Source organism: Hordeum vulgare, chromosome 3H (assembly GCF_904849725.1).
Source record: "Hordeum vulgare subsp. vulgare chromosome 3H, MorexV3_pseudomolecules_assembly, whole genome shotgun sequence".
Classification (NCBI taxonomy): Eukaryota; Viridiplantae; Streptophyta; class Magnoliopsida; order Poales; family Poaceae; genus Hordeum; species Hordeum vulgare.
The window spans coordinates 546,751,077-546,769,531 of NC_058520.1; the positions used below are offsets into that span (position 1 = coordinate 546,751,077).

The window sequence follows — 18,455 nt, forward strand, 5'->3', positions numbered from 1 at the left end:
CTTTGCTGATCTATTTTGAACTCTTTCAAAAACTTGTCAAGGCATGCATCTTGTTGAAACTTCTATTAAGCGCTTTCGATCTATCTCCATAGATCTTTGATGCTCAACGTTCAAGTAGCGTAATCCAGGTACTCCTTTGAAAACTTCTTTCAAACAATCTTGTATGCTTTACAGAAATTCTACATTACTTCTGATCCACAATATGTCAACCACATATACGTATCAGAAATTCTATAGTGCTCCCACTCACTTTTTTGGAAATACAAGTTTCTCATAAACCCTGTATACACCCAAAATCTTTGATCATCTCATCAAAGTGCTTATTCCAACTCCGAGATGCTTGCACCAGTCCATTGAAGGATCGCTGGAGTTTGCATACTTGTTAGTATCCTTAGGATCGACAAAACCTCATGGTTGTATCTCATACAATGTTTGCTCAAGGAAACCGTCGAGGAAACAATGTTTTGACATCCTACGTGCAATATTTCATAAATAATGCAGCAACTACTAACATAATTCCAACAGACCTTTAGCATCGCTATGAGTGAGAAAGTCTCATCATAGTCAACTGTTTGATCTTGTCGAAAACATCTTTGCAACAAGTCGAGCTTTTCTTAATAGTGACTTATCACCATCATCGTCTGTCTTCCTTTTAAAGATCCATTTTACTCAATAATCCTATGACCATCAAGTAATTCTTCCAAAGTCTACACTTTGTTTTCATACATGGATCCTCTCTCGGATTTCATGGCTTCCAACCATTTGTCGGAATCTGGGCCCACCATTGCTTTCTCCATAACTCGTAGGTTCACTGTTGCTCAACAACATGACCTCCAAGACAGGGTTACTGTACCACTCTGTATTAGTATGCGACCTTGTCAACCTACGAGGCTTGTAGTAACTTGATCCGATGCTTGATGATCACCATCATCAGCTTCTACTTCAATTGGTGTAGGCGCCACAGCAACAACTTCCTGCGCCCTGCTACACACTGGTTGAAGTGATGGTTCAATAAACTCATCAAGTTCTACTACCCTCCCACTCAATTCTTTCGAGAGAGACCTTTCCTCGAGAAAGGATCCGTTTCTAGAAACAAACACTTTGCTTTCGGATCTGAGATAGGAGATGTACCCAATTGTTTTGGATACCCTATGAAGAAGCATTTATCCGCTTTAGGTTCGAGCTTATCAGACTGAAACTTTTTCACATAAGTGTCGAAGCCCCAAACTTTCAAGAAACGACAGTTTAGATTTCTCTAAACCTCAGTCTATACTTTGTCATCTCAACAGAAATACGCGGTGCCCTAAGTGAATGCGGTTGTCTCTAATGCATAACCCATAAACGATAGTGGTAATTCGATAAGAGACATCACAACATGCACTATACTAAATAGTGCATGGCTATGACGTTCAGACACATCATCACACTATGATGTTCCAGGTGGCATGAACTGCGAAACAATTTCCACATTGTCTTAACTGTGTACCAAAAACTCGTAACTCAGATATTCATTTCTATGATCATATCGTAGACAGTTCATCCTCTTGTTACGACGAACTTCACTCTGAAACGGAATTGAACTTTTCAATATTTCAGACTTGTGATTCATTAAGTAAATACTCCTGTATCTACTCAAGTCGTCAGTGAAGTAAGAACATAATGATATCCACTGCGTGCCTCAGCACCCATTGGACTGCATACATCAAATGTATCACTTCCAACAAGTTACTATCTTGTTTCATCTCAATGAAAACAAGGCCTTGCTCATGTGGTATGATTTGCATGTCACTAGTGATTCGAAATCAGGTGAGTACAAAGATCCATCAGCATGGAGCTTCTTCATGCAATTTATACTAACATGACTCAAGCGGCAGTGCCACAAGTAAGTGGTACTATCATCATTAACTCGTATCTTTTGGCACCAATATCATGAACATGTGTAACACTACGATCGAGATTCAATAAACCATTGAAGGTGAATATTCAAGAAAATAGAGTAACCATTATTCTCTTTAAATGAATAATCGTATTGCAATAAACACGATCCAATCATGTTCATGCTTAACGCAAGCACCAAATAACAATTATTTAGGTTTAACACCAATCCCGATGGTAGAGGGAGCGTGCGACGTTTGATCATATCAACCTTGGAAACACTTCCAACACGTATCGTCACCTCGCCTTTAGCTAGTCTCTGTTTATTCCGTAGTTTTCATTTCGTGTTACTAATCACTTAGCAACCGAACCGGTATCCAATACCCTCATGCTACTAGGAGTACTAGTAAAGTACACATCAACATCATGTATATCAAATACACTTCTTTCGACTTTTGCCAGCCTTCTTATCTACCAAGTATCTAGAGTCGCTCCGCCTCAGTGACTGTTCCCCTCATTACAGAAGCACTTAGTCTCGGGTTTGGGTTTAATCTTGGGTCTCTTCATTAGTGCAGCAACTGTTTTGCCGTTTCACGAAATATCCCTTCTAGCCCTTGCCTTTCTTGAAACTTAGTGGTTTTACAAACCATCAACTATTGACGCTCCTTCTTGATTTCTACTTTCGCAGTGTCAAACATCGCGAATCGCTCAAGGATCATTGGATCTATCCTTGATATGTTATAGTTCATCACGAAGCTCTCACAGCTTGGTGGCAGTGACTTTGGAGAACCATCACTATCTCATCTGGAAGATTAACTCCCATTTGATTCAAGTGATTGTCGTACTCAGACAATCTGAGCACATGCTCAACGATTGAGCTTTTCTCCTTTACTTTGAGGACAAAGAATCTTGTTGGAGGTCTCGTACCTCTTAACAAGGGCACAAGCATGAAATCACAATTTCATCTCTTTAGAACATCACTTATGTTCCGTGACGTTTTACAACGTTTTCGGCGCCTTGCTTCTAAGCCATTAAGTATTTTGCACCGAACTATCGTGTAGTCATCAGAAACGTGTATGTCGGATGTTCATAGCATCCACAGACGACGCTCGAGGTGCAGCACACCGAGTGGTGCATTAAGGACATAAGCCTTCTGCGTAGCAACGAGGACAATCCTCGGTTTTACAGACTCAGTCTGCAAAGTTTGCTACTATCAATTTTCAACTAAATTTTCTCTAGGAACATATAAAAACAGTAGAGCTATAGCGCAAGCTACATCGTAATTCGCAAAGACCATTAGACTATGTTCATGACAATTAGAGTTTAACTTAATCAAATTATTTGCTAAACTCCCACTCAAAAAGTACATCTCTCTAGTCATTTGAGTGGTTCATGATCCACTTACACTAGCTCAAGACCGATCATCACGTGAGTTGAGTATAGTTTCAGTGGTAAGCATCCGTATGCTAATCATATCATCTATATGATTCATGATCGACCTTTCGGTCTCATGTGTTCCGAGGCCATGTCTGCACATGCTAGGCTCGTCAAGCTTAACCCGAGTGTTCCGCGTGCGCAACTGTTTTGCACCCGTTGTATGTGAACGTTGAGTCTATCACACCCGATCATCACGTGGTGTCTCGAAACGACGAGCTGTAGCAACGGTGCACAGTCGGGGAGAACACAATTTCGTCTTGAAATTTTAGTGAGAGATCACCTCATAATGCTACCGACGTTCTAAGCAAAATAAGGTGCATAAAAGGATTAACATCACATGCAATTCATAAGTGACATGATATGGCCATCATCACGTGCTTCTTGATCTCCATCACCAAAGCACCGGCACGATCTTCTTGTCACCGGCGCCACACCATGATCTCCATCAACGTGTTGCCATCGGGGTTGTCGTGCTACTCATGCTATTACTACTAAAGCTACATCCTAGCAAAATAGTAAACGCATCTGCAAGCACAAACGTTAGTATAAAGACAACCCTATGGCTCCTGCCGGTTGCCGTACCATCGACGTGCAAGTCGATATTTACTATTACAACATGATCATCTCATACATCCAATATATCACATCACATCGTTGGCCATATCACATCACAAGCATACCCTGCAAAAACAAGTTAGACGTCCTCTAATTTTGTTGTTGCATGTTTTACGTGGTGACCATGGGTATCTAGTAGGATCGCATCTTACTTACGCAAACACCACAACGGAGATATATGAGTTACTATTTAACCTCATCCAAGGACCTCCTCGGTCAAATCCGATTCAACTAAAGTTGGAGAAACCGACACTTGCCAGTCATCTTTGAGCAACGGGGTTACTCGTAGCGATCAAACCAGTCTCTCGTAAGCGTACGAGTAATGTCGGTCCAAGCCGCTTCAATCCAACAATACCGCGGAATCAAGAAAAGACTAAGGAGGGCAGCAAAACGCACATCACCGCCCACAAAAACTTTTGTGTTCTACTCGAGAAGACATCTACGCATGAACCTAGCTCTGATACCACTGTTGGGGAACGTCGCATGGGAAACAAAAAAAATCTTACGCGCACGAAGACCTATCATGGTGATGTCCATCTACGAGAGGGGATGAGTGATCTACGTACCCTTGTAGATCGTACAACAGAAGCATTAGTGAACGCGGTTGATGTAGTGGAACGTCCTCACGTCCCTCGATCCGCCCCGCGAACAATACCGAGATCAGTCCCACGATCTAGTACCGAACGGACGGCACCTCCGCATTCAGCACACGTACAGCTCGACGATGATCTCGGCCTTCTTGATCCAGCAAGAGAGACGGAGAGGTAGAAGAGTTCTCCGGCAGCGTGACGGAGCTCCGGAGGTTGGTGATGACCTTGTCTCAGCAGGGCTCCGCCCGAGCTCCGCGGAAACGCGATCTAGAGGAAAAACCGTGGAGGTATGTGGTCGGGCTGCCGTGGAAAAGTCGTCTCAAATAAGCCCTAAAACCTCCGTATATATAGGTGGGAGGGAGGGGACCTTGCCTTGGGGCTCAAGGAGCCCCAAGGGGGTCGGCCGAGTCCAAGGGGGAAGGTTCCCCCCCCCCCAAACCGAGTTGGACTTGGTTTGGTGGGAGGGAGTCATTCCTTCCCTTCCCACCTCCTCCTTTTTTTTTCTCTTTGATTTTCTTCTCTAGGCGCATAGGGCCCTTTTGGTCTGTCCCACCAGCCCACTAAGGGCTGGTGTGCCACTCTCAAGGCCTATGGGCTTCCCCAGGGTGGGTTGCCCGCCCCCGGTGAACTCCCGGAACCCATTCGTCATTCCCGGTACATTCCCGGTAACTCCGAAAACCTTCCGATAATCAAATGAGGTCATCCTATATATCAATCTTCGTTTCTGGACCATTCCGGAAACCCTCGTGACGTCCGTGATCTCATCCCGGACTCCGAACAACATTCGGTAACCAACCATATAACTCAAATACGCATAAAACAACGTCGAACCTTAAGTGTGCAGACCCTGCGGGTTCGAGAACTATGTAGACATGACCCGAGAGACTCCTCGGTCAATATCCAATAGCGGGACCTGGATGCCCATATTGGATCCTACATATTCTACGAATATCTTATCGTTTGAACCTCAGTGCCAAGGATTCATATAATCCCGTATGTCATTCCCTTTGTCCTTCGGTATGTTACTTGCCCGAGATTCGATCGTCAGTATCCGCATACCTATTTCAATCTCGTTTACGGGCAAGTCTCTTTACTCGTTCCGTAATACAAGATCCCGCAACTTACATTAAGTTACATTGCTTGCAAGGCTTGTGTGTGATGTTGTATTACCGAGTGGGCCCCGAGATACCTCTTCGTCACACGGAGTGACAAATCCCAGTCTCGATCCATACTAACTCAACGAACACCTTTTTTCGGAGATACCTGTAGAGCATCTTTATAGTCACCCAGTTACGTTGCGACGTTTGATACACACAAAGCATTCTTCCGGTATCCGTGAGTTATATGATCTCATGGTCATAGGAACAAATACTTGACACGCAGAAAACAGCAGCAACAAAACGACACGATCAACATGCTACGTCTATTAGTTTGGGTCTAGTCCATCACATGATTCTCCTAATGATGTGATCCCGTTATCAAGTGACAACACTTGCCTATGGCCAGGAAACCTTGACCATCTTTGATCAACGAGCTAGTCAACTAGAGGCTTACTAGGGACAGTGTTTTGTCTATGTATCCACACAAGTATTGTGTTTCCAATCAATACAATTATAGCATGGATAATAAACGATTATCATGAACTAAGAAATATAATAATAACTAATTTATTATTGCCTCTAGGGCATATTTCCAACAACGTGATCTAGAGGAAAAACCGTGGAGGTATGTGGTCGGGCTGCCGTGGCAAAAGGTGTCTCAAATCAGCCCTAAAACCCCACTATATATAGGAGGGAGAGAGGGGAGGAGGCAGCCTCAAAACCTAAAGGTTTGGCCGAAATTGGAGGTGGAGGAGTCCTACTCCAATCCTACTTGGAGTAGGATTCCACCTTCCCACTTGGAAACTCTTTCCACCTTGTGTTTTTTCCTTCTCAAACCTTATGGGCCTTAGTGGGAACTTATTCCAGCCCACTAGGGGCTGGTTTATCTCTTCTCATAGCCCATGAGACCCCTTGGGGCGTGACACCCCTCCTGATGGTCCCCGGCACCCCTCCCGGCACTCCCAGTACACTACCGATGAGCCCAAAACTTTTCCGGTAATGCACGAAAACCTTCCGGTAACCAAATGAGGTCATCCTATATATCAATCTTTGTTTCCGGACCATTCCGGAAACCCTCGTGACGTCTGTGATCTCATCTGGGACTCCGAACAACATTCGGTAACCAACCATATAACTCAAATACGCATAAAACAACGTCGAACCTTAAGTGTGCAGACCCTGCGGGTTCGAGAACTATGTAGACATGACCCGAGAGACTCCTCGGTCAATATCCAATAGCGGTACATGGATGCCCATATTGGATCCTACATATTCTACGAAGATCTTATCGTTTGAACCTCAGTGTCAAGGATTCATATAATCCCGTATGTCATTCCCTTTGTCCTTCGGTATGTTACTTGCCTGAGATTCGATCGTCAGTATCCGCATACCTATTTCAATCTCGTTTACCGACAAGTCTCTTTACTCGTTCCGTAATACAAGATCCCGCAACTTACACTAAGTCACATTGCTTGCAAGGCTTGTGTGTGATGTTGTATTACTGAGTGGGCCCGAGATACCTCTCCGTCATACGGAGTGACAAATCTCAGTCTTGATCCATACTAACTCAACGAACACCTTCGGAGATACCTGTAGAGCATCTTTATAGTCACCCAGTTACGTTGCGACGTTTGATACACACAAAGCATTCCTCCGGTGTCAGTGAGTTATATGATCTCATGGTCATAGGAACAAATACTTGACACGCAGAAAACAGTAGCAACAAAATGACACGATCAACATGCTACGTCTATTAGTTTGGGTCTAGTCCATCACATGATTCTCCTAATGATGTGATCCCGTTATCAAGTAACAACACTTGCCTATGGCCAGGAAACCTTGACCATCTTTGATCAACGAGCTAGTCAACTAGAGGCTTACTAGGGACAGTGTTTTGTCTATGTATTCCACACAAGTATTGTGTTTCCAATCAATACAATTATAGCATGGATGATAAGCGATTATCATGAACTAAGAAATATAATAATAACTAATTATTATTGCCTTTAGGGCATATTTCCAACAGGCAAGCCCCCCCTCCTAATATATAAATGGAGAGCGGACATGTCTAAGATTATTGTGAATTTGTGATACGGGTACCTATTATTAATTAAAACATATTGAACTTTTATCCATTTGTTGTGTTCTTCAAAGCAAACAATCAACTCGCTCCCTTTTGAGCTCTTCAATTATTGTGAACTTTCTTCTACGGGATGAAATGGCGTGGACCATGGATGTCAGGGGGATAAGAGAATTGCAACCGTCAACTTATGTTGCCGTTAAATGTATACATTGGTAGTAGTGCAACAAACGGTTTCAACGAACACAAGCTACTTGCTACTTTTATGGATATATCATACATAAAGACTAAGTAGGAATCCAAGCCACAATATGATATGTTAATTAAAAACAAACACAACATACAACTCAAGATCTATTACCTCCATTATTATTCCAAGATAGTTAAGAGGTTTGACGCTTAGAGTAATGTATTCATGTATATAGATGTTATACATATATTCATGTATGTAGATGTAATAATAATAATAATAATAATAATAATAATAATATGTATTCATGTATGAGCAGGCATAGGAGCTGCGAGCACCATGTCGCCCACATCGTTGCTAGTCCTTGTCCTCGTTGACTTGGTTGAAACCACGACGACACCTGGAGTCCTTGGCAGAGGGAAGTGCCCCAACATCGTCCTGGGCGCGCCGTTCATTAGCTGAAGCCGAATGTGCGGGTGTCCAAGCTGAGCGGCACCGACGTTGTCATCGTCACCACCATCGGCGAGGCGATGATGCTTTTGAAGAACTGCATATGAGCAAGCAAGCAAGCACTTTGTCATTCACGTGACAACGGTCACCTACGATGAATGTGTTCTCGTACCAAAAGCTGCCGCAACTTGGCGTTGATTGGTGATGGAATTGGCCCGTCGATCATCAGAGAGAAACTGTCTGATAAGGCTGGGTACAACGTGATGGAATCCGCGACGATGAGTAAGTTTCCACCGATCCTTTACATCAATGCAAGTACATGCATGCATCACACACTTGATACGAGTAGACTAGCAGCTACTATCCTCTTTCCTAGCTATAGTTAAACTTCGTTCAGTGAGTTTCCATGGGGACAAAGGGGGCCATTGCCCCCACCCCCTCTAGAGAAATCCATTTTGTATACCTTAATGCTAGGATTCAGTATCAAAGATTAGTCAAAATTCAAGCATAATTTACATTATTTCCCCTTTTAACAATCTCTGTCAAACTGTGCCACGGTTCATACAATACATGCTATATACTTCTATAACAAGCTTCTGGTTTGACTGTCAAATAGTTTCTTTCTGCAGCGCCCTACTTTTTTTTTGCAGATGCTATATACTCTTAGCTATAACGATACGTTTGATACGAGGGTGTCCGTTTTATTTACTTTTGCTATTTTTGAACTTTCGAGGCAAGAAAAGCAAAGAGGAGAACGCACGGATGTCCTGACTAATATGGTTATTTGGCATGCAAAACAAGAAAACATAACTCCTAAAGTGTAAGTGTATGCGCTCTCTTCGACAAGATGGTCTTATCTTATGCCATGCATATCATTTAGAGTAGATAAAAAGTGTATCATGCCACGGATTATCTCTTTATGAATTAATGTTTTCAACTCCTAAGTTTTCATAGGATGAGTTGGAAAGAGAAAGAGAAATTACATTCTCTTAGCTCCCTTACCTCTACATTTTCTGGTTTAATGGTAATCATCCCATGAATAGAGGAGTTGAAAACGTTAACTGTCAGACACAACGCCATTGCCAATCCTCTTAGTGCCATTGATGATAACACAACACCATCATACACGCCCTATACATGAGTGATCATCCATAGCTTGTACATATCGATCGGCCATTTTGGCTTTATCATACTCCCTCCGTCCAGGTGTATAGGGCATGCGCGTAGTTCTAGGTCGTTAATTTAACCACTTAAATATGTATTATATGTAATAAATAATATACCATTAGATTCGTGCGGGGATGTAGTTTCTAAATATGTAATTTTTATAGCATAAAATATATATTTAGCTAGTTAAATCGACAACCTAGAACTACGCGCATGCCCTATACATTCGGACGGAGGTAGTACTATTTATTTAAGGCCAGGCTATAAAAAAAACAACGGCATGCCAACCGAGGGCGCTCGGATCAGATGGTTAGTTAGTTTCCTTGTGGCGCTCATGCTCGGCATGGCTTCTACCCCGACCACGCATGGTTCGTCCAACCTTCGGCCCGGCGCCCGGGTCACCTGATCCTGGAACGAACCTAACTAGAGGGCCCCCATCGGGTAGCCAACGCGGCAGCACACCCGGAAAAAGCCACCCGTATAAAACGCCAGCGAGCGTGCGAGGCGAGCGAGGGATCCATCCGGCCATCCATCGTCCGAGGCGCGAACTCTAACCCACAGCCCAACTTTTAATTTCCCCTGCCCCCCGCACGAGCTCCAGCCGAGCCGACCCGAGCCGCGAAACGCATCCCCCCACCCGGCGGCGACGTACGGGCGGAGGCGCGCGGCGAGGGCAAAAACGAGGCAGCCAACCGTCGGCCCGCGCCCGATCGTTCCCCGGACGGGCCGATCGCGACCGACCGATCGACCAGGCGCCTATTCTTAGGATCGGAGCGCGCGTCGCCGAACGAGGCCGGCCGGCCATGGCGGCGGCGGCGTCCTGCGGCGGCCCCGACCCGGCGTCATCGTCGTCCGTGGCGCACCGGCGCCGCCTCGCCGACGTCGAGCGGCCGGACGGCCCGCGCGACGACGACGCCGACGGCTGCGGCCGGCACCGCGGGGTCCGGGCGCTCTTCTCCGTGAGGAGGAGCTACGGCGCCAAGAGGGCGTCGTCCGTGGTCGACCAGTCGTGGGTGCGCAACGCGGTGGCCTCCATGCTGGGCATCCTCGTCCTCGTCGGGCTCCTCGGCTCGCACCGGGCCGTCGGCGGCGACGGCGGGAGGCTCCTTCGGAGGGTGGACGGGGAGGCGCTGGGCTGGAGGGAGGAGAACCCGACGGCCCTCGCTCGCCTCTCGCCCGACACGCCGGTAAGTGCGTCTCGCCGCTGCCTGTGCTCGGTTTGTTACCGCCAAGTTTCAGTCCGTTCGTCGCCAATATAACCAAGCTAGATTAAAACCAAAGTACCTTTTGATTGTTATAAAATTAGTACAGATGATCGTACATACTACATATGTATGTATACCCATCTCTATAAACACACACATGTATACCCTATCTTTATAGTAACTTTATTCGATACACGGCACAACAGCTTGAGATATCCGACAAATACCGTTGAGGATCGTGCCATGCATGCATGGGGCCAAAAACGGGTGGGAAATCGTCGCGGAACGGCGGAACCAGAGGCGTGCCCTGATCTTCGTGTGCGTGTGTGTGCACGCAAAGAGAAGAGAAGAGAAGAGAAGAGAATTTGAGAAGTTTCTTGGCGGGCGTTCGCAGCCGTCTGCTGAGCTCAGGTCGTAGCAGTAGCCTAGTTGTATTCTTGCCGTAGAATCATACAGTACGTACGAAGCAAGTAGACCGAGTAGTACAAAATACCCTTCACAGCTTCCAGAGGAAGCGTTCCCGTCGGCGTCTCCGTCGACGAATGAATGGTGAGTGCCCCTTCTTTTCGTCTCGTCTCGTCTGTGGTGTGGCCGTAAACCGGTATTCTCATCCACATCGCTGTTTCTTCTTTCCAATCGGTGGTCACCCGTTAAAAAATTCAATTCAATCGGGGTAGTGGTAGTTCCCTGCGGTTCAAGGCCATGGGTGATGTCGATGCTCCGGTTGAGGTTCCCAGAACCGGGACACTTGTAGAAACGTGCTGTCAATTTCCACAGCCCACTGCCGCGCGGTAATCAGGCGGTACAACAGTTTTAAAAAATAGAAACGCCATGGAGATTCAAGATAGAAATGACCGGCAGAGGCGCCGAATTCTGCGAATGAACAAATTACTGGAGGTTCCTAGCGTTGCTTACTCTACAAAATTTCTACATATGCTTCTAGGAAGCAGAACCGGGGTGCTGCATTCTCCGGTCTGCAAAGAGAAAATACAAAAAGAAAAAGGAGAAAAAGAAGTGGGGGTTTCACATCAATCAATCCTATCCCCACCAAGTGCTACAATAGTGCTTCTGTGACTGGAAACACTCGCACAAAAGAGTTCCCCGCTGATTGGACAGCATGAAGCGTGGCTCACTGCCTGCGTAACACGCAGATTAAAGTGTCCTTATACCTGAAAATGATGTAGCAGAATGGGTGTCAGTCAGATACCGATGTTCATTCTCTAGAAAAAAAAGACACCGATGTTTCTAGCTGAGATCTAGACCGTCTAGTTCTGTTTAGCTACTTTTTGTTGTTCATGCATGGAAAGCAAATTCTTGCTCAGATGATATGAATCAGCTAGCTATGTGCTGAAGTTCACTGACAACACAAACAGATTCCCAAGATATGGACGATGCCGGCTAGCGAGGGTTACAGCAAATGCATCGAACGCCCGAAAAACCACCACAGTAAGTCTCCACTTCCACATCTGATAGTTTGGACTAACGACCTTCAACCTTTCAAGTTAATGCTACCCTGAAATGAGCGTGTAAACTCGACCAATCGCTATGCTTCTTTTCCAGGAACAAGCAATGCAACAGCTGGCTATATCATGGTTGATGCCAATGGTGGACTGAACCAGATGAGAATGGGAGTAAGTGCACGTTCATGTTTTTCTTCTAGAAAGACAAAATTTAGATTCTGAAGATGCCTTTCAGCAGTTCATTAACATTCGTTTGAAATCACCCTCGCAGATAAGCGATATGGTTGCAGTTGCTAAGATCATGAATGCGACACTAGTGATCCCTACACTGGATCACAGATCATTCTGGACTGATCCAAGGTTGTTATTCTCTTCATCACAATAACTGAGGATCCTATAAAACCTATTCAGATGACTGATATTTTTATGTCTTGGCGTGCAGTGATTTCAAAGATATATTTGATGTCGAGCACTTCAAGAAAACTCTAGAGGATGATATTGTGATTGTGGACTCCTTGCCGCCAGCTTACAGAAGGTCGAAACTCTATACGAGGGCACCATCTTCCTGGTCCAGGGTATGAACAAACTACTCAAGTTGACATAGCAGTTGCTTAGAAATTGGGACAGTTCTTAGTATGGCTGAACAATGATGGATTCCTAGTTCCTTTTTGCAGGCTTCTTACTACAGAGCTTTTGCACGGACACTAAAGAAGGTCAAAGTTGTTAAATTCACACACACAGATTCACGAATTGTCAACAACGGTCTTGCTCCTCATATCCAACAACTCCGCTGCCGGACAAATTACGAGGCACTAAAATACAAAAACGAAATTGAAGATCTAGGTAATACTCTAGTTGATAGACTGAGGAATGGGTCCAACCATTATATCGCACTTCATTTAAGGTGATCGCAGCTGCAGATGTTTAATAAATCTACTATCATTTCGATGCAGAGGAATATGTAGCTCAGTAATATATTTGTTTTCCTTATCAACTGACAGATATGAGAAGGACATGCTCTCATTTACTGGCTGCAGCCATAATCTAACACATCAGGAGGCAGAGGAGCTGAGAGAAATGAGACTCAAGGTACGGCACTGGAAAGAAAAGGAAATTAACAGCAGGGAGAGGCGACTTCAAGGAGGCTGTCCTATGACTCCTCGTGAAGCAGCTTTTTTTCTTAAAGCTATGGGCTATCCTTCCACGACGAATATCTACATTGTAGCAGGTGAAATATATGGTGGACATAGTATGGACGAATTAAAGGCCGCATATCCAAATGTCTACACACATTATAGTCTAGCAACAGCAGATGAATTAGAGCCCCTCAAGCTGTACCAAAACAGATTAGCTGCAGTGGACTACAATGTAGCCCTCCAGAGTGATGTTTTTGTGTATACATATGATGGAAATATGGCCAAAGCAGTACAGGGTCATAGAAGATTTGAAGGATTCCGGACAACCATTAATCCTGACAGGTACATTTATGGGAATGCTGTTTTAAGTTATTAGTACATCTCAACTCTAAGTGCTGAATTCTTTAACTGTTTACAGGCAAAAGCTTGTTGAGCTCATTGACAAGCTTGATGAGGGTACAATAACTTGGAACGACTTCCAAAACAAAGTGAAAACACATCATGAAAACAGACTTGGAGGTCCATATCAGAGGCTGTCTGGTCAAAGTCCAAGGCAAGAGGAGTATTTTTATGCAAATCCTCTCCCAGGGTGCTTGTGCAAAAAAACACAAAGGATTTAGCGACATGGAATTACTTTGAAGCGGTGGGGATTGGGGATATTTCAACCCTCTTCGCTGCATGCGACATGGAAATAGGTAGACATCTCTTAGGATGATTGAGATAAACCAAATACTGCAACTTCTAGTAAACTAACAGCAACATACCACAGATTATTTTAGTAGAGGCTAACAATGTATGTAATACTCGTTCTTGCATATGGAGGTGGGAAAGAGAGGTTAACTCATTGTCCTCCGAGAAGTGCATTTTCAACAAATTGTTTATTCAAGTGTAGCGATGGATGGGAAGACAAAGGGATTTCGAGTAGTTTCAGAGGACAAATGTACAACAGAGGATAGGATTAGCAAGTCAGAGAACTTCCGATACATGTTTGTACTTCGTTTATACTGTGAATGTACAGTCTTTGCTCTCTTGTTCAAAATTTTGTATTAATCTAAGTACGACTTCATTCAGGATGGATTTGTGTATATGCAATAGTTGTCAGCTACAGACAAAGTTGTAACAGCAAGTGATGAATAAGAAAAAAAATAGCCTTGTCCATATGATGCAATCTTTGCTTTCGCTGCTATTTAAACGATTGAAATTTCGTTGTACTCGTAGCATTTTTTTCTATCATTAGATATGTTGCAGGTAGTTCCGTGCATTTAATTTTTGTGGCTTGCTGTGTGACATGTCCGTTATGCTTAGTGGATATGCATTAAACAAAAAAGGTAAAAAAGAGGTGGCTTTAACAGTAGCATATATCAAATACAATAAACAATTTTCATCGTCAGGCAATATAAGTCTTTCAGTGGCGGAGACATTTTCGTACTGAAGTTTAAGTTTGTTATGGTAGAAACTGGATGCTAAAATGGTAGACAAAGGTACCTGTCAACTCTTGTGGTAAAATATTATCCTTGTTCACTTCTTCTGCACCACCTATGAATCATGCTCATAACATAAATTTCTGCCTCCTTCATCAGAAATGATTTACTAGTTAACCAATCACCAGTTCACCACATAGAAGGCACATATACTTGCTCCTTCAAGTTCTGGGTAGCACTTTCAGTGGGAAACCCTCGCACGGCACCAATAGTCCACTGTGAAATGATGCCAGCAGCAACAGCAAATCTTAGCTCCCTCTCCAATGTATCCTGGTCCTCATACATCTCAGGACAAGTTGTCAACTTCCTAATAGCAGCAGCAACAATAGCATCGCCAGAACCCGTCCGGTCAGTTGTGGTTGGAGTTATGAGTGCATCCTCCGTTCCAACCACACAGCCATGAAACTTGGGTGTGTAGTAGTGGATACGAAGTGTTCCGTAGGTCACCAGCAAGAGCTTTATTCCATCATGCCAAATCGGAGCAATTTCTTCAGGGGTATAGTGGTAGTACTGTGGCCAGTTCCTGGTTAAATGGAACCCATCCAAATAATACTGAGGCGGGGTGGCTCGCTTATATTCGTAATACTCGTGATCGAGAAGGAATTCCAGCTCATCCCTTGACAATTCTATGATATCAGCCTCCTTCCATGCCCTATTTATGAACTCTTTTGTCTCGTCCCTTGACCTCCACAAAGGCAATGGCAAATTGAGATCAAAGAATATTTTGCTTCCAAATTTCTTGGATAGCTCAATGCTTCTGAAGAGTGTGTCTTGCATCGTCGGCGTCAGCAGTACTTCTGAATTGAAATGCAACATTTTGGCCTGTGCAATTATCACATGTTAGATCTGAAACTCATTCTGTGCTTATGACAAATATACGGTATATAATGCAGCTTCTCGCCTATGGAGACGGCACTCACCTCTTTCAACACATCTGCATGGATCTCGTCCTTGTGGAGCGAGTCCTCGGCAGAGCTCTTCACCGTCTCGGCCACCAGACTTGTCCCGCCGCTGCCGTCCTCCCTGTCCCGGAACGCCACCTTCATCCGAGCGGTGGCCGTGGACGCGGCACCGTCAAACCTGATGGCGCGGGTCTGCACCCGCTCGCGGTTCATCCTGTACACGAGCTCGTGGCCGAAGTCGTCGTCGCCGACCTTGCCGAGCACCGCGGCGCGGCCGCCGAGCCGGGTGAGCGCGATGGCCACGTTGCTCGAGGCGCTCCCGGGCGAGCGCGCGAACTCGGGCGGCTCCCACTGCAGGTGCAGCCAGGAGGAGTACTGGTCGGGGTGCATCTGCTGGTCCGACACCCGCACCGTCGGCACGAACTCCCACCGCGGCGCGCCGAAGCAGCACACCAGCGGCGGCCACTCGTACGGCAAATCCGCCACGCCGTCGCCGTCGTTTCCCGCGTCCTCCTCGCGGGCCGCAGTCTGAGGCTCCTCCTCCTCCCCCGGCTGCTTGGCCTCCTGCTCGGGGGACTTCTTGGTCCGGCGGGTCTTGGGCTTCGCAGCCGGCTCCTCCTCGCCCTCCGAGTCGGACTCCTGTCCCGCCTTTTTGGTTTTGCGCCTCGTAGCCTTCGCCTTCGGCGGCGACGAGCCCGGCTCCGACGCCTTCTTCCGCCCGCGGCGTGGGGTGGACTTTGGAGGGGGTTCCGGCGCCGCGGCGCCGTTGGGCGAGCAGCGGAGGAGGCGGGCCCGGAGGAGGCAGGGGTGTAGAGGCCCGAAAGGGCGATGGGGCTTGGGGGCTAAAGGCTGCACGAGGAGGAACGGGGAGGCGGCGGCCATGGCCATTGCCCCTCGCTTCTTCGCGGAATTCGCCGCTGGTGAGCGGTAGCAGGAGGGGGGAGAAGCGAGTGTTCGACTCTATCCAGTGCGACCCGGTAAGGGTTTAGCGACCGTTAACATCGTCGGGTTGCTGCTTAACGGGCGAAGTGGATCTCACCGTTTGACGGGCTGGGCTGAAAGTGTTACCAGGTCCGGCCTTTACCTGGAAAATCCTCTGTCTCGGTTTATTCGATCGGGAAAGGCTAAAAATATTATTATTTTGAAACTGCAAGGCTAAAAATATGACGCCGCCAAGTAAACATGATATCCTTGTGCGAAAATAAATTAATATCCGTTTTTTTGCTAATTTTTTTAGCACGGTACAATAGAATATGCTCACATATACATACGTATATATGAACGCACATACGCATATTCTATCGCTATGAGCTTCTTCGAGATACTGAACTGACACAACATCTTAAGATTAAACAAGTCATCATATACGTCTCATTATCGATTGAAACCTCTCCTTCCGTTGAATGAACATCGTCAAAAGAAAATTAAGAAAAAGTGTGGACCGGTGGTAAGCCTATGACTTGAACCCTAATGAATCAAAAGTAACCTAATCATTGTGGTGAAACTAACTCACCAGAGTTCCTTGTGGTGGACAGGTTCCTTGGTCCAGCTCAGTCTCTGAGAGGTCTAGAGTTCAAGTCCTAAACTTGGCATTTTCTGGATTTATTTCACGTCTTTCGGTTATGTGCATTTAGTGAGAGGAGACGTTACCATCGACTACAAATACGTATGTGATCACCTTTTCAATCTTAAGACGGTGTGCCAGCTTAATCTTTCGTAGGTGTTCATAAAGATAGAATATGCATCATATGTTCATAGAATGAGGATATATGCGTATGTATGCGGGTTTGCATTTGTATTGTGTTTAAAAAAACTACTTATTTGCCCATTACTAAGAACATCACTTTTTTTCTTTTAGTGCTAAGCACGGATTCTTGTTATTAAGAAGTTTCGGTTAGTAAACATATACACGTACCTTTCTTTTCTAATTGAAAAGGTTTGGTTAATAAATATATAATGTGCCAACCAATACAATCCCACTATGTTTTCTTGTCCTATGTTATCTCATGTATATCTCATTACATATTTTCTTATTTGACAAGCATGGTTATATCATTATACCCCAGCAAGTTGATTCAACCGAGCTCGTGTTGATATGCACTATATAGGCCATTCGTCTCTATCACGCGTGGCGGCATGCCGCGCCCATTTTAATATATTATGGTTATAGTGTTGGGTTATCGTTGGACACCGTGATGACGTCGACAGATGGCCAACTTGGTGAGGATGATGCGGGTTTTTAAGATGGATCAACAGTTCGATGATGACGGCGTTTTTTTTTTGCTACACCGACTGTAGTTTTTACATGTTATGTGGGTGGATCGACGACGACACCGATTTTAAATATGGAAGAGTGAGAACACTACACATTATCAAGTTTATAGATGGGATTGGTGGGTTCGGGTGGCTTGATGTATGTTTTTATGAGACCTTTATTGAATAATTAAAAAGATAGGTGTATGCATCGATTGATGCAGAGGCTGAGGATTTAAACCCCATTTTCCAAAAAAAAGGCTGGGTTGCCGTGCGTGCGATGACGCCTTGTCAATGTATTAGATTGAGTATTGTTTGTGCTGAAAAATGGATTATAGTTGATCCTTTAATTTGTTAGTTGATTGGTTACTTTAGAATGTTATTTCAAAAGAAAAAAAAACACGTGCGACTCATATGTGTGAAACGAGAGAGGTATAGATTGGATCGGCGGTGCAACCATCATGGTGGCTTCGGGATGTTCATATATGTGTGTGCTAGGGCACAACCAACAAGG

General features: G+C 45.1%; 2 protein-coding genes across 5 annotated transcripts; one reads left to right on the plus strand and one right to left on the minus strand.

Annotated features, from left to right (window-relative positions):
- Positions 1–10,014: 10,014 nt before the first annotated feature.
- LOC123444881 (O-fucosyltransferase 19) lies at positions 10,015–14,463 on the plus strand. 2 transcript variants are annotated; one of them, XR_006631041.1, is made up of 9 exons: positions 10,015–10,691; positions 12,083–12,155; positions 12,270–12,340; positions 12,441–12,529; positions 12,612–12,744; positions 12,844–13,073; positions 13,171–13,647; positions 13,724–14,000; positions 14,128–14,463. XR_006631041.1 is itself a non-coding variant. In XM_045121760.1 (8 exons), the coding sequence occupies exons 1-8, from the start codon at positions 10,308–10,310 to the stop codon at positions 13,923–13,925; spliced, it is 1,659 nt and encodes a 552-aa protein (XP_044977695.1). In that variant the 5' UTR covers positions 10,015–10,307; the 3' UTR covers positions 13,926–14,463. The 2 variants fall into 2 exon arrangements, 1 of the variants encoding a protein (XP_044977695.1); XM_045121760.1 differs by having other exon boundaries at positions 13,724–14,463.
- LOC123444882 (fructokinase-like 1, chloroplastic) lies at positions 11,521–16,659 on the minus strand. Of its 3 annotated transcripts, none has more exons than XR_006631042.1 (3): positions 15,707–16,659; positions 14,791–15,608; positions 11,521–11,878 (listed from the first exon to the last, which is right to left on the minus strand). XR_006631042.1 is itself a non-coding variant. In XM_045121761.1 (2 exons), exons 1-2 carry the CDS (start codon positions 16,574–16,576, stop codon positions 14,916–14,918), a joined length of 1,563 nt encoding a protein of 520 aa, XP_044977696.1. In that variant the 5' UTR covers positions 16,577–16,659; the 3' UTR covers positions 14,788–14,915. The 3 variants fall into 3 exon arrangements, 1 of the variants encoding a protein (XP_044977696.1); XR_006631043.1 differs by lacking the exon at positions 11,521–11,878 and adding an exon at positions 13,631–13,979; XM_045121761.1 differs by lacking the exon at positions 11,521–11,878 and having other exon boundaries at positions 14,788–15,608.
- Positions 16,660–18,455: the final 1,796 nt, after the last annotated feature.